This window comes from Trichosurus vulpecula, chromosome 2, assembly GCF_011100635.1.
Source record: "Trichosurus vulpecula isolate mTriVul1 chromosome 2, mTriVul1.pri, whole genome shotgun sequence".
NCBI lineage: Eukaryota > Metazoa > Chordata > Mammalia > Diprotodontia > Phalangeridae > Trichosurus > Trichosurus vulpecula.
The window spans coordinates 424,512,994-424,529,022 of NC_050574.1; the positions used below are offsets into that span (position 1 = coordinate 424,512,994).

The 16,029-nt window shown below is 38.0% G+C and overlaps 1 protein-coding gene across 1 annotated transcript in view; it reads right to left on the reverse strand.

Moving 5' to 3' along the window:
* SCML2 (Scm polycomb group protein like 2) overlaps positions 1-16,029 on the reverse strand; it is a 145,810-nt gene that overhangs the window by 43,459 nt on the left and 86,322 nt on the right. The window contains exon 8 of the mRNA XM_036742641.1: positions 7,250-7,500. Coding sequence (XP_036598536.1) covers positions 7,250-7,500 — 251 coding nt within the window. The remainder of the gene's footprint in view (positions 1-7,249; positions 7,501-16,029) is intronic.

The following is a 16,029-nucleotide window of genomic DNA, read 5'->3' on the forward strand; positions in this document are numbered from 1 at the left end:
TCTTGGTATTTGAACTGTCTTTCTGGATGTTTACAATATTTTTTCTTTGACCCTGAAGCTGTAATGTTCTTAGGAGTTCGTATTTGGGGGTTCTAATTTCACTGTGACTTCTACAATGATGCTTCAGTTTTCTTTCATTAATTCCTGGAAAAATGTTCGGTTATGAATTTCCAGTAGTCCAATCATTCTTAAATCCTCTCTCCTTGATGTGCCAGCTCTTTTTGATATGAGATACTTTACATTTTCTTCTATGTATTTGGTCATTTGAGTTTTGTTTCAATTTTTCTTAGTGTCACGATGGAGCCATTTACTTCTCTTTGGTCTACCCTAGCTTTCAAAGAGTCTGTGTCACTTGGTTAATGTTTTTGGACCTCTTCTATAAAAACCTGTTTTTCCTCCACAGCTTTCATTCATTTTCCAAACCTTTCCTCTGATACTCTCATTTCATTTAAAAAATAGGTTTTCTTTAACTTTTTAAAACTCTTGCTTTACTTTTTCCAGGAATTCTAACTGAACTTTTGTCTAACCTGAATTTTTCTCTCAAGCTTTGATTACAGTTGTTTTGGAGTCATTCTCTTCTTTTCTGTTTGTGCCATGAACACCCTAGTGTATCTGCAAGCTCAGACAAACAGAACTACAGGCTTCTTACTCTAGTTATCCTACTACAGGCTCCAGAAAAGGCTGAGGGGCATGAGGCCCTGCTCCTTTTCAGAAGTCAGAGCCACACAGTTACTACTCCCTTGCTCCTGCTCCTTGCCCAGGAACAAGCCACAGGTCACAATCCTTTTCTAGGTGGAGTTCTGTTCTACAGTCTATGATCAATCTGCAAAATAGCTCTGGCCTGTCTTCTGCTCCTTTCACAGGGCTCAGACCTCTCTGTGCTAGGTATGGGACCTTTTCTTGTCCTACTGCACTTCTCAGGATCCCACTTGGTCCCCATGCAGGAAGACTCCCCATGACACCCTCCTGGCTACTCATCGTTCTCAGGGTCAGAAAACCTGTCTCCCTGTGCTGACTTGGGCTAGAAAAATAACTCCTTATGATTTTTCCTTGGATTTCTCAATCAACATGATGAATTTGGGGAGTTTTCTAAATCTTTGTGGAGTATATGTACGCACACACGTGTGTATATGCGTGTGTGTGTGTGTGTGTGTGTGTGTGTGTGTGTGTAAGCTTGGCTACTATACTGCTTCCTCCTACTCTGTCATCTTGCTGATCTAATAACATTAATTCTTCTGACCACCAGAAGTGACATCATGTCTTCTTTGAGACATAATTAAGGAACTGGCTATCTTTCCCTTGACTTTTAGCGAGATTTTATATGAAAATGCAAAAAGATTTACTGTACAGGGTGTGACAAAGAGGAAATGACTATGAACTGGAAATAAAATAGTATTAACACCACCACCACCACTAAAAGCTGGCATGTATATAAGGCTTCAAGGTTGGCAAAGGATCTTACGAATATCTCATTTTACCCTAATAAACCTAGGAGATAGGTTATTATCATTATTATTACCATCCCCATTTTACAGAGGAGGAAACTGAGGCAGACGTTAAGTGACTTGCCTACAGTCACACAGTTAATAAGTGTCTGAGGACAGACTTGACTCTAGGTTCAGTGGACTTACTGTACCACCTAGTGGCATCAAATCAAAATTTTTGTTGGAAAGCAATGTGGCATAGAACACTTGCAGTTTGTTTTATTCACAAAATTATTGGGGGGGGGGTTTCCTTCAGGACTAATTTCTTATCTTAAAGTCGTATTGCTGCCTTTTGGTTTTTACACTAGTTATTTCCCCTTAATGATCACACCATCACCACCACCACCACCACCATTTGTAGGACCCTCCTTTTGTAACAAAGAACAATATTAAAGTAAAGCCAACTAGGCAGGCAGCTAGCTTTGCACGCACTGAGCACTTGGTCACTGATTTCCACCCCTTCTCTTAAGCTTCTTTCAATTCTGAGCCTCCACAAGATTTGCTTTGATGCTCTCTGGTGTTAATGCCATGGCACTCTTGGATGAGACATGAGGTAAGGATCTGCCTCACAGTGAATTCTTCAGAGAGCCAAAGGAACCACTGAGAGCATCTGGTCCAACGTCCGTATTTAAATGGCTGAGGAGACTGAGGCTCAGAGGGGCCAAGCGAGGCGGCTCAGCGGATAGGACACCAGGCCCGCAGTCACAAAGACTCGCCTTCCTAAGTTCACATCTGGCCCAGGACACTTACTAGCTAAGGGATCCACATTTGTCTCCATTTCCTTATCTGTAAAACGAGCTAAAGGAAACGGCAAACCACTCCATCTTTGCCAAAAGAAAAAGAAAAACAACTAAATAGGGTCAAGAAGAGCTGAATATGACTGAAAACGACCAAACGGCTATTTAAGGAGAGGAATATTTCATCAGTACTTCTCAGAGCACAGTGCTTGTCTTTTAATTTTTTCATTCCTTCATCCATTCCCAAAATGTCTCAAACTTTTAGAAATCTTCCCTCTCAAAACAAAAAGAATGGTGCACTTCTGACAAATGTGGCTATGGTTTGTACACCCCAAGATATATTCCACTGTCATAGGCTTATAGTCTTAAGAGCCGTATCAACCCTTAAAGAACATGCGTCCAACCCTGTCATTTTATAGATGTGCCCAGGCTCACATGGCTAGTTAGTTTTGGAAAGAGATTTGAACCTAGGCCTTCCTGATTCCAGGTCCAGGGCTCCACCACAAATGTCATGACACTAAAGCGTGAACCAGAGCACTCGCTGCAGTGCTCCTTCTATGCATGATAGGCTCAGTAAAATCAAAGTCCTTCTAAGGCTCCAGAAGCTCTTAGTGTCCAACGAGGTCTGTGGGGCAGGGAGTTGGGCTTTTCCCCAACCCCATTTAAGGTCCCTACCCCCAAGTGCTGCTCCTGGGCCCTTCTCCTCCCTGGCCACACCAGATAAGGGAAAACCTAGAAGATGAAGAACTGATCTGGCCCAGCAGTAAAACAAACAAGCACTTAATCCTTTTCTCAAAGGACCAGGTTCCCTTGGAAGAAGCCACACCCCAGGCCCTCCCCCTCAGCAGATGCTACAATTCTCGAGTTTGTGTTTCAATTTGTTTGACTTGTGCATTTTTGCACCAATATAACATACCAACTGTAGGTACTGTACAACCCCCCTCCCTCCAAAATAAGACTCTGAACTAGCCATCTCTGATGAACCTCCAATACCTAGTTAATGCATAGGACGTTTTCAGGGACCTGGAGATACTGCTTTAGCAGGATAACTTCATCGTAGTGTTGGAAGACAACACAGTCTATGTCCTTGTAGTCCGTTATACTGTAAGGCTCAATTTGGATCAACATGTGCATATGCATTTTCTGGAGACCTAGGGACAGTGGCAGCTGTCCTTTAAGTCCATACCAAGTTGCCACCCATACAGAGGAGGAAATCAGGGCCCAGAGAAAGGTAGGAATGTGTCTAAGAGCAATCAATCAACAAGTAACTTATTAAGTACCTATACTGTGCTAAATACTGAAGATAAAAAACAAAAATGAAAGTTCCTGCCCTCAAGGGGCTTGCATTCTATAGAGGGAAATGTACCTATAGACACAAAACAAATACAAGGTAATTTGGGGGGTAGGAATGAATAGCTGGAGGGTTTATGAAAGACCTCATGTTGGAAGCAATGTCTGAGATGAGCTTTGAAGGAAAAAAAGTCACAGGTCAAGCACAGCATCACAATATTTAAGAGCTGGAAGAGACCTCAGACATAAGTCAGCCTTCATTCTGTCACCTAATCTTCCCCGTCTTTTCTCATATTTCTCTTTCTCCACAGTCTCTATTTCAGTCAATCTGGCCTGAGAGGCATTCCCAAGACACAAGAGTTATACACCACCTTTCTGGTGCACATGTGGTCTTCTCCATGTATGGAATAAACTCCTCATCCCCTCCTTCCTGAAAAATCCCTGGCTTTCTCCAAGCAACTACTGAGATGGCACCTCCCCAGGAGGCCTTTTCTGATCTCCTCGCTTCTTAGCATTCTTTCATTCTCGAAATTACTTTGTAGATATATGTTGTGTTTAGTTAACTTATATACATGTTGTAACCCTATCATAGAATGCAAACACCTTAAAAGCAAGGCCTATTTCCTTTCTGCCATTTCCTTGCCAGCACCTGGCACAGTCCCTTGCACACAAGTATGCACTTTTGTTCAACTGAATCGAAAATGCCTAGTCTGAAGAATTCATGTTATACTGCAACCCATTTATTGGAAAGTATATAGAAATGGCCTCATAATCATTGTGTGGTATACAAGTATCAGATCTGGAGCAAACTAGTTTCAACTCCTGGCTCCTATATTATTTTACTGGCTTTATGACTAAGCGAGTGCCTTTACAAGACTGAACCTAAAAGGTTATTTATAAAATATGGATAACACAACTTGGATAGTATACCTCAAGGAGCTTTTGTAAGGAAAGTGTTTTGTAAACATTCAAACACTACAGAAACGTGCTTATTTTAAGAGGCACCATATGGTGTGATGATGCACATGGCACTGGACCTGGAGTAAGGAAGGTGTGAGTTCAAATAAGATTTCAGACACTAACTAGCTTTTATAACCCTGAGGCATGTCACTTTGCCTTTGTCTATTTCCTCATCTGTAAATTGGGGATAATAGCACCCAGAGTTGTTGTGAGACTAAAATGAAGTATTTGTAAAGCACTTTGCAAACCTCAATGTGCTTTATTAATGTTGTTGTTATTGATGAACTGGAATAGTAGTGCAAGGGAACTTGTGATTCTATGAAGAGGCTCAAATATGATATTTGGGGCTAGTCCACTGTTCAGGCATGATAAGCCACAGCAAGTGAACCAAACTCTTTCATTAAAATGACTGTGTAAGTAAAGGCATTTGAAATTCTTTTAGTATGAGTAATTACTTCCTGATGAAGGAAAGTAAGTGATTACCAAGCACTAACTAAATGGAATCAAAGTGGAACAGAGAAATAACAACTCCATTCTAACCTTTATGTGAAAAATCTAATCTACTTTTAGAATGACACATCATTCTAAAAATGTGAACTAAGATTCAGAAATTAAGGGAAGGCATGTGAGAGTTAAACATCTCTGGAAAAACTAACATATATAAGTTTACAATAATATGAGGTGATTAATAAGACAACTGCACTTTCCAAAACATTTTCCTAATTCCCAGAATGTCAAATTATAAAGTTTATTCTCTGACATCAATACCACAAGGCATTTGTAATAAAAGTTACTTTACAATTCTGATTATTTTGCCTCCTTCCCCCAAAAAAGTTTCGAGGTGATTTTTTTTTTTCGTTATTTGTGCAGGATCTATCAAGATGGTTTCCCTCCCTCTTTAATTTTTTCCTTCAGACTCTTCTACTACCCAGCAAAGACTAAAAAAAAAGTAGCCCATAGTTTACATTGTTCTTTTCGATAAAATGGGTATAATGAAAATTAGAACAGACTGATTAATGGCATACAGCCAATATACAATATTCTAATGGGCATTTCTGCATTGAAATTTATTTTAGAAACTTTGCTTGTTTTCTCATGCTTTTTAAAGACATTATCTTCTGTGTTTCCATGACTATTATTTTTCACCTTTTAAAATGCAAATTCTTAAAGAAAACTTTACTCCCCCCTCACAGATAGATAGATAGATGGATAGAATCATCCATCTATCTAAGTAATGCCTCACCAGGGCATAATGGGTTTGAGGAGTTTAACAAATGTAATTATCGCATAACATAGTATTATCTAACTGTGTATTTTAAGAAAACATTCAAAATTAATATTTTTTAAATGGCAATGTAAGACGGATCAGATTGAATGAAATCATAATCATCTTCAAATACAAATATAGATAATTTCTACCTCCCCAATTAAAAGCTTTAGATAAACATAATTTTCCTTTGATTCTTCAACTTGTAATAAAAGAAGTAATAGACTACTTTGTATCTATATACCTAAACAGAAGTTCCTTATCATGTCTAAATCCTCAAAAACTGCTGCCGATAGTGTTTCCTAACTAGGGTTCTTCTTCACTGTCATACTGATCTTTGTTCAGCTCCAACAAAATATGTACCATGATTCAGTGTAATAAAAAACCAAGTATACCTTGAGTAAACTGTAAACCATGTTTCATATTTGAAAGTATTACCATCTTTACTGTATAGTGATACTGTTGTGATTTAAAAACATAAAAGCATTTAAGAGCATAACTGAATTTAGAGTAGCTTTGTATAATTTTCTCAATAAAATTCTAATACTACAACTATTGTCATTATCAGTGGTACTCTGAAAACAAAAAGATTTAAGAAGGGATCCTCATACTTGAAAAAAGCTGGGAATCACTACAGTTTATGTCAGTTCTCTAATGAAAAAAAAAAAAAAACAAACTAAAAAACCTTACATCAAATCTCTGAGACACAAGTACAAAGTTGGATGATTTCATCCTAGCTTCTAAATTAAGACTTTCAATAGCTGACAAAACAAAAGAACTTTGCATACTTATTGTACATGTTTTTATCTATTAAGAAATGTGGGGGCGGCTAGGTGTCGCAGTGGGAGTCAGGAGGACCTGAGTTCAAATCCGGATTCAGACACTTGACACACTTACTAGCTGTGTGACCTTGGGCAAGTCACTTAACCCCAATTGCCCTGCCTTCCCCCTTTCAAAAAAAAATGTGGCACAAAAAAATTAGAATTGTAATTTTTTATTATTTCTCTCCTTCAACTTGCTGTGCCACATTACATTCCCCACAAAGGCCACTTTTTGGGGGTTAACATTAGACTGATGCAAATATTCTTGGATATTTCTCAATAAAATAAGAAACTCATGTACAACAAAATTAAGCTCCCATATAAATTTAAAATTTTATAAATTCTACATTTTTAAAAATGTTATACTTCTAGCATAAATTTTTTTAAAAGAAAGTTGAGTTTTAAAAGGAAGTTGAGTTTTAAAAGGTGCTGGTTTTAAAAGAAAATACACCCACACACAAATTTCAGTGTGGTTTTTAAGAAGTCAAATAAACACTGCTTAAAGTCTTACTTAACTTTGCTGCAAAAAAAAGACTACCAAATATGGATGGCATATATAAGAAAATAGGAAATCATCTAAATTATTCAAAGAGACTTATACTGCAGATAAATTTCTAAACGGCATGTTACAAACAATAAGCCACTATAAAAAACTGCAATATAAATTAAAGAGCAGTAGGTATAACTAACCTTTCTTCCTGGTTTTAGGCCTTTTTTTCTTGTTTTGAGATTTTCAGTGTGAGAGATGTTTTTTGTCAGGGAAACATTTTTAGGAGACCTGCCCTTCTTGGGGACTGAAGTCTGTCCAGGTGGTTTAGCCCGACCTGGTTTCTTGCCCCGCTGTGCTGGTATTGGAGCAGTTTTCTGTGGAGACTGCATTGAACGCCGGGTCACTTTGGAAGGGGAAGATTGTGTTTTTGCACTACTCTTTGTAATGGAAACTGAGAAAAAAATACAAACAAAAATAAAACAATATGAATGCCAGAATTTTAAGGCATTTTACCTATTTTTGTCTAGATAAGTGTTTTGCGCAAATGGACTTTAGTTGCTTTTGAAACAGATTTTAAGTTTGTTGGCTACAGAGCCACTTATATTTTAAATTTTTAAATAAGCAGAACATTTAAAATAAAATCAATTTGCAAAACTATAGTCTATTAAACCCAGAAAACACAAGAGTCTAATTCTCCACAATAATATGGTAATACAATATTTTACAAGGTAAAAAAAATGAAACTTTCAAACTATAGTGAAAATTTTCATCAACTCACCTTTCGAATGCCTTCCATACTCTCCCTTGCTAATGATGGAAAATATCTTTCCTTCACGTAACATACATACAAATGTTATTTAATGCATCACTAGAATCAAACAGAGTAAACCACATGGAAAAGGTCCAGAGTAATGTCCTATTCTTGAATGAAATGCTTCATAAGATTTTGAAAGCATAAATACTGAAAGACCTTAAATCTATGTCTAATCACAAATGTAAGCTTATTATTTCAGGTTGAATAAGAGTGTTGTTCCTTGAATTATGATTATAATTTCTTTATGAAGCATTTATTTCTCACCAGATACTTATTATTCATCTAACCTGGCTAGGCTTGAATATCTCATAAGATTGGTATGTAATCAAAGTCATTTATAAAAATTTAAATATTCATGATTCAGTTACTCTACTTTTCATTCTAAAACAAACAAAAAAATCACCTAGCATAATAAATGATGTCAAGCAAGAAATTGTTATGAGAATGTTAGGTATCATTTTTTACATATGCACATATAAAGGCTATACAAAATATAATCGATTTAATTTTTAAAGAGTGTACATTTATCAACTTAACACTTTATACCAGCTCTTCATTCTACTACATGAATAAATGAGATTATAGTAATCCTTAGACACATTTTTTGGTTAGGATTTGACTGTTTACCAGATGATTTCCTTTCCATTTTAATTCCAATAACATTTTCAGGCCATTCACTGACCAATCAATTTTTTTCCAATTCTTCTATCACGCTGCTTCTCTTGGACACAAATGTCTCTCAGGATTTTTGAGACACTGCTCTCTTACTTTTCTTCCAATTTGCATGGCTACTCCTCAATTTCCTTTGTTAGATCAACATTCATATCACACCTGTAGAATGCAAAACTACGTCCTACACCCTCATCTCTTTCCTCTCTACACTCACTTTCCTGATAATTTCAATAAGCTCCACTGGGACAATTATTGACTGTATGCAGCTAACTCCCAGATCTACATACCCAGCTCTAATCTGTCTCCTGAGCTCCAGTTCTACAACACTAACTACCTATGAGACATTTCAAACCAAGTGTTGCAGAAGATATCTCGAACTCCATATTTCCAAAACAGACTTCATTATCTTCCTTCTCTCTCCATCCCTAACTCTTTTCTGAACTTTCCTTCTTTTGCTGAGGACACCAAGATCCTTAGAGTCATCCATATTCACAAGCTCCAACACCTTCAACTCCTCCCTCTCCCTCTTCCTCACTTCACATTTTCTATTAGTTGCCAAATGTTGCTGAATGACATCTCCATGACATCTCTCACCACTGTCCTATTCTCTGCACTCAAACGGTTGCCTCTCTAGATCAGACTACCTGGCGCTTGGAGACAAAAAGCAGTTTCCCTGCTTTGGGGCTTTCCCTTCTCCAAATCATTTTCTCCATAGCTGCCAAAGTGTAGGTTTGACCAACTCACAATCCTAACTCAATAAAGTGGTTTTCTATTGTGTTTAGGATCAAAAACTACTTGTTTAATCTTTAAAGACCTTCAGAACACAGCTCTAACCTCTCTCTTCAGGTTTAGTAACTCTCCTTCATATACTCTACAATCAACCAAAATTAGCCATTTTGCTTTTTCTCATATAAAATACTCTATCTCCTATTTCTGTGCCTTTCCAGGGCTGTCTCTATGCCTGGAATGTACTCCCCCTTCCTCACCTAAGTCCTAGAATCCCTAAATTCCTTTAAAGCACAGCTAAAGTGGCAAATGAAGCCTTTTGTGATCTCCCCAACAGCTAGTCTCCCCCACTCCCACATTTCTTGTATTTACTTCTGTTTACAAATTTTCTACCAACATCTATGTATACTTTCTGACCTCAAAGTTCAAAGACCTAGGGGTTAAAGTCCCATCTCTAACAAATATTATCCCTATCCTATTTCTCTATGTTATTTCTCCTAAGAAAATGCAAGCCTCTTAGGAATAAAGGCTGTTTCATTTTTGTCTTATATCACAAGTTTCTCCTGCAGGGAGGGCCTGGAACAGATCTCAGCTCTGCAGCTTAACAATCCTTTTATTCATCTAGAGTTATTTTGCTAGATCATTCTATTCTTTTTTTTCCCCTTTACAGTGCCCCCCTGCTTTGTACATCCCCCTTCCTCTGTCAGTATTGACAAACAACCAATTTTCTAACTTACTAGAGAAATCAAAGCCATTTACCAGGAGTGGCTTCCAAAAAAGTCCAAGTTCTACCTTGAACAATCATCTTTTCCAACCTTCTGGTTTCAAAGGAAGGTGCTCATACTCCTTTCAATAGCTAACCTCTCCAATTTTACTTTTCTCTCAAGCTATATTTTCTGGGACATTACCTCCTCCATTTGAATTGTCTGTTTCTCTCTCTATTCTGACTCCTCTTTCTCTGTCTGAAACATGTTCAAGTCTGCCTTTAACTTGAAATTTTTTTTCCTACATCCTGCTACTTTCCCAGTTCTCTACATACACTAAAAAACTCTTGTAAAGACTGTAATGTACTCTGTTGCCACCATTTCCTCACCAAGCATCCCTTCCTTTCCCCTGACATCTAACTTCCCAACCACTACCATTGCATTGGAACTGTTCTTTCTGACATCACCAATTATCCATGACTGGGAAAGCACCAAAACAGAGCTTTTTACATCTCATTCTCCTTGGTCTCTCTGCTTTATCTCACCACTGATAAACTACTCTCTTACATCTCAAAACTCTCTTCTTTCTGAACTATCTACTATTCTGGTTCTTTTCCTACTTCTCTAGGCAATGCTTATAGCTTCCTTCTGCTAAAGTCCAACTTTACTTTCCAACCCTTAAATAAAGGAATAACTTTAACATTCAATCTTCAGTCCTATGAGAAGAACATAAGCACCTTCAAAACAAAAACTGTCTTAATCAGATTTTGTATCTTCTGCATTCAATATAAAGGCAGTATAAGGGGCAAAATAAACATTTACTCAGATGAACTGGATGCTGTCCATTTCTATGGTGGGGGCAGGTTGTGTATAAACTCTCCGAGAAATATAATGTACTATTATGGCTTCAGCTATTAAAATCTCCATTATCACCTCTACAGAGATGATCCCTCAAATTGTCCTGAGCTCCAGCCTCAAATCCCTAACTATGTGCTGGATTATTTTCCCCTACATGTCTTGTCACCTCTAATTCATAATAGCTAAATCCCTATGTTGGTAAGCAAAATGGCCTTTGTTTTCTTTGAATGACTCGGTGTATTTCATTGAGCCTTGCTGGGTGCTGGGCCCCAGGCCCAGAGCCCTATTAGGTGTGGAACCTATGTGGGTGCGGATTGGTGACTGGGGTGGGGCCCAAGGTAGGGCTAACTCCAGAGAGGGCCTAGTTTACAGGTCTGGGACAGCAGAGGCTTTTAGACCACGTGGGTTTAAGTCCGCCTCTTTATGATGATTCATGGGGCTGGCTAAGGGGAGCTGTTAACTCCAGAGCCATGCCCTACTGGGTGTTAACCTAATCTATGTGGATGTGAACCTCCCAGGGTCCTAAGGGGAGGGGCCAACTCAAGAACCAATCACCAGAGCCTGGGCTCCAGCCATTCAGACGATGCTTGATGATGTCAAAAATTCTGTAAGAGGAGAGAAGACAGCTTGAAGATCCCTTTTCTGTTGGAGCAGCAGCAGTGGCAAGCGTGACTCTGGGCCAGCCCTTGTTCCGAGCTCCCGGGCTGAACCTAGATGTTGGTAACTATGAATTGTATTAGGTCTGTCTGTTGATGCTTGTAATTTGTTTGTATTTGTTCTGAAGTTCAGAGTGCTGGCTTTTTCCCCCTGAACTAACTGAATGCTGTCTGTATGCTGGATTAAAGTAAGCTTGTCAACCCCTTCACCTTGCTTTCCTTATTAAAGCAGATCAAAAGAACCTGTGTTGTCCCAGCGTGCCGGCAGCTTTCTGGGTGCTGGCTGTGGGTGGATCTTACACCCCCACAGAAGCTATGCTAGCCAGATTGTGGAAACAATCCCAAATCATTTTATTCCCCAAAATAGTTCCCTGCTCTGTATATCCTTAAAAAATAAATGTAATATAATTATTCTTAATCCTTATTCCATATATTCACTATGTTGTTCATTCTTTCCTCATAATATTTCTTTCAGGTTTAAAATAACAGTATGATAGATTATAGAGGAGTCTAGTTTTCTCATATACACTCCAGCAAAGATCTAAAAATGTCACCAGATCGAATAATGACCAAGAACCCCAAAGAAAAATAACAATATGTACTTTCAACCAGCCTAGACTGCAGGAAAAAAGTAAACCAGAAGCCTAGAGACATTGAGAAAGGGATCTCACCAGAGAAATCAATGCAAGCACACAACCAACAAGCTGGAAGCCTGACAATACTCTAATCAGACATGGTCCAAGTATTCCCGAAGCTGGAAGGAGGATCCAGGGAGGAAGTAAAAAAGAGGAAGAAGGGATGTGTGGAAACTCAGAGGACTTAGGTGGGTAGAGGGAAGGGGAGAGAGGTACAAATGCCCAGGTTTGTGACAACACACTTGTGCCCAGAGTTGGACGCAATCAGACCAAGATGGAGGCTAGAGGATGAGTGGTCGAATCCAAAGTACTCTGAGGTGATCCGGAGGGCAAAGAAGAACTAGGAATTCTGAAAAAGGTCTCATTTATCAGATGATCAGATTTATCAAATGATAAATGGTCAAAGGTATGAAAAGGCAGTTTTCAAAGAAATCCAAACTAGCAATAGCTATATGAAAACATGCTCTAAATCATTAATAATTAGAAAAATGCAAATTCTAACTGTAAGGTTCTACCTCACACCCAGCAAATTGGCTAAGTTGACAAAAAAGGGAAAATGACAAATGCTGTAGGGATTGTGGGAAAACAAAATACCATCATACACTGCTGGTGGACTAGTGGTCCAGTCATTTTGGGAAGCAATGTGGAACTATGACCAAAAAACAAACTGTACATACTTTTTGACCTATTGACACTGCTACTAGATCTATACCCCAAATGAGATCAAAGAGGAAAAAGATCTTATACACAAAAATATTTAAAGCAGATCTTTTTGTGGTGACAAAGAACTGAAAACTGAGCTGATGTTCACTGTCTGGCTGAACAAATTATAGTACATGAATGTGATGGAATACTACTGTACTCTAATAAATTATGAAGGGGGAAGTTTCAGAGAAACATGGAAAGACTTGTATGAACTGATGGAGTGAAGTGAGCAGAACCAAGAAAATATTTTACATGACAATAACAACATTGTAAAGACAAATAACATTAAAAAACCTAAGAAATCTGGTCAATGTGATCACCAATCATGATTCCAGAGAACCAATGATGAAGCATTTTAATCTCCTGAGAGAGAAATGATGGACTTATTATGCGGATTGAGATATTTTTTCAAAACCTAATTCAGGAATGTGTTGCTTGACTGTACATTTACGCAAAAGGAGATTTTGCTTTTCTTGCTCTCTCGTAGGGGATGGAAGGAGAAAAGGTAGAGATTCATTTGAAAAGTAAATTTAATTTAAAAAAAAGGGGGGAAAACTTGCCCAATTTATGGAAAATGAGAATAGAGCATGCAGAACTTAATGAGGCAACAAGAAATGTTAGAACAAAAATAATATGTTGAAAAAAGACAAGGTAGCTGTTATTTTTTAAATGAGCTGGAAAAAAAGATCAAGGAGAAATAATATAAGAATCACCAGACTCTATCAGAGGAAATGATCATACCCACCCCAAAAAATAGCCCTGATAATTACACACAGCTCTATTAGAACCAGAGGGAAAGTGAAAATGAAAATATTCCAATTGTCTCTTCCTCAGGAAAAAAAATAACTCCTGGGAATATCATATCAAATACACAAAGCTCAGATAAAAAGAAGCCAGAAGAGTTCAAGAAACAAGGAATCACAGTCAAAATCACATAAGACTTAGAAATAACTTAGAAATAAGGGAAAGAAAATGTTAGAATACATGTCAAAAAAGATAAGTCAAAAAAAGAAAAATGATCTTTAACTGAACAAAGGGCTTTCCAGTATTCCCCAAGAGCTTAGCAGAAATTTTGAAATGTAAACACAGGCACCAACAGAAACCTAGGAAGGTAAATAACACATGAACAATTGCGAGGTGCCAAACAATAATGAAGTACTTATATTCTAATAAGGGAAGAAGCAACAAGGGTACATTCTGAACCCCAATGTCTTTCAAGGAGGACAGACGGAATTAAATAATATAACAATGGGTCCGGTCCGCAGGGCAGTTTTGTTCTGTTTTGATAGAAAGGAAAGAATGGTTCCCTATTACCTCCAAGACCAAATATAAAATCCTCTGGTTTTTAAAGCTCTTCCTAATCTAACCCTTCCCCGCCTTTCCAGGTTCCTCACACTTTATTCTCCTTGAGGCACTCCAGGATTCAGCAACACTGACATTCCAACTTCACAACTTTTCACTGGCTGTCCACTATGCCTAGAATGTTCTCCTCCCTCATCTCTTCCCTCTTTCCCTGGCTTTGTTCAAGTATTACCTCAAATCCCACCTCTGCAAGAGGCCTTTTCCAGTTCCACTCATTGACAATGCCTCCAACTTACCCTGTATATATCTGGTAGGTACATATTGGTATCATCTCCTTAAAGGCAAGGATTTTTCCTCCCTTTCTTTGTATTCCCTGTACTTACTTAGCACTTTGCTTAGCACCTAGTAAGTGCTTAATGTCTTCTGACTGACTGGGAGTCAGGGCAGCTAGGTGGCTCAGTGGACAGAGCACCAGCCCTGGAGTCAGGAGGACCTGAGTTCAAATCCAATCTCAGACACTTACTAGCTGCAAGTCACTTAGCCCCAATTGCCTCCAAGAAAGGGAGAGGAAGGGAGATCCTTTCTCATAATGAGAGTGTGGGAGACAAAGAGCACACAACACAGAGAAAGGAGTGAAGAAAACAGGCATCACATGAACTTCACATTCTTATCATAAATTAGACAAAGTATTGAACACAGTTTGGCACAGATATACATTAAACTGAACATGGAAAACATCCTTAGGGACAAGAAGTCAGAGATGGGAGAGAGAGTTTAAGAGGAGATAATCAAACTATAGACAACATACACCTCAATCTCAGAGGCAGATTGTAAAGAGTGTAAATAGAGGCAGACAGAAGAATGTAGGTGGGAGGGAAGGGGGGCAGGGAGAGATCCATAATGATCTAAACAAAGGAAAAGAGGAAAGAAAGTAGAAATGAAGATTGCTTCCATTACAACTCACTAGTGTTATTCACATTCCTTGCCTTCTACCACATTCTTCCCTGTAAATGGAGAGGAGAAGAAAAAGTTTAATAGGATGGAGGGAAATACCCACTTAATCATCATAACTGTGAACATCAGATGAATATACTCACAAAAGAGAAGAGGATAACAAAAGAGATTAGAAAGGAGACTCCAACAATATGCTATTTACAATAAACACCAACTGCAACATAAAGAAAGAATGATGGACTGGAAAAAATTATTATGAAATTTATTTGGAGGTAAACTCCAAAATTCTGTGGTAGCAGGCAATAGTAAAATAGTCATTGTTAAATTAAATAGGGAAACTACATTAAATTTAAAGGTACTATATATAATATTTTCATTACTTAATATAGAAGTGCAGACTGGAACGGCAAGTTAGTCTTAAAGGAAAAGCTAAGAGAATTAAAAAGACAAATAGGGAACCTCAAGATATCCTTTTCAGAATCAGAGGAAGCTAGCAAAAAAATTTTAAACCTCACTGTTAAAAAAAACAACTTGGATATGATGTTTTTCTGGTGATTACAAAATGAGAATTAAAAGGGAGTATGAATATTTTGCAACTGCACTTAACACTGCTAACCACCCTCGCCTCCTAGACACTCTCTCCTCTCTAGGTTTTCACGATACTATTCTCTTCTGGTTCTCCTATGTGTCTAACTGTTCCTTCTCACTTCCTGGTTTATATTTATCAGATCTAATTTTTTATATTCCCCAAAAATCTGTCCTGAGCCCTTTTTTCTTTTCTATCTACACTGTCTTTTGGGGGGACTTCATTAACTGCCTTAGATTCAATTATCATTTCCACAGAGATGACTCAAAAACCCTCTATATTCAGTAATTCTGTATCCTCAGTAACTCCCCTGAGCTTACAAAAATTGCATACCAAGTATTTCAAAAGGGATATCTTGGAGACATCTC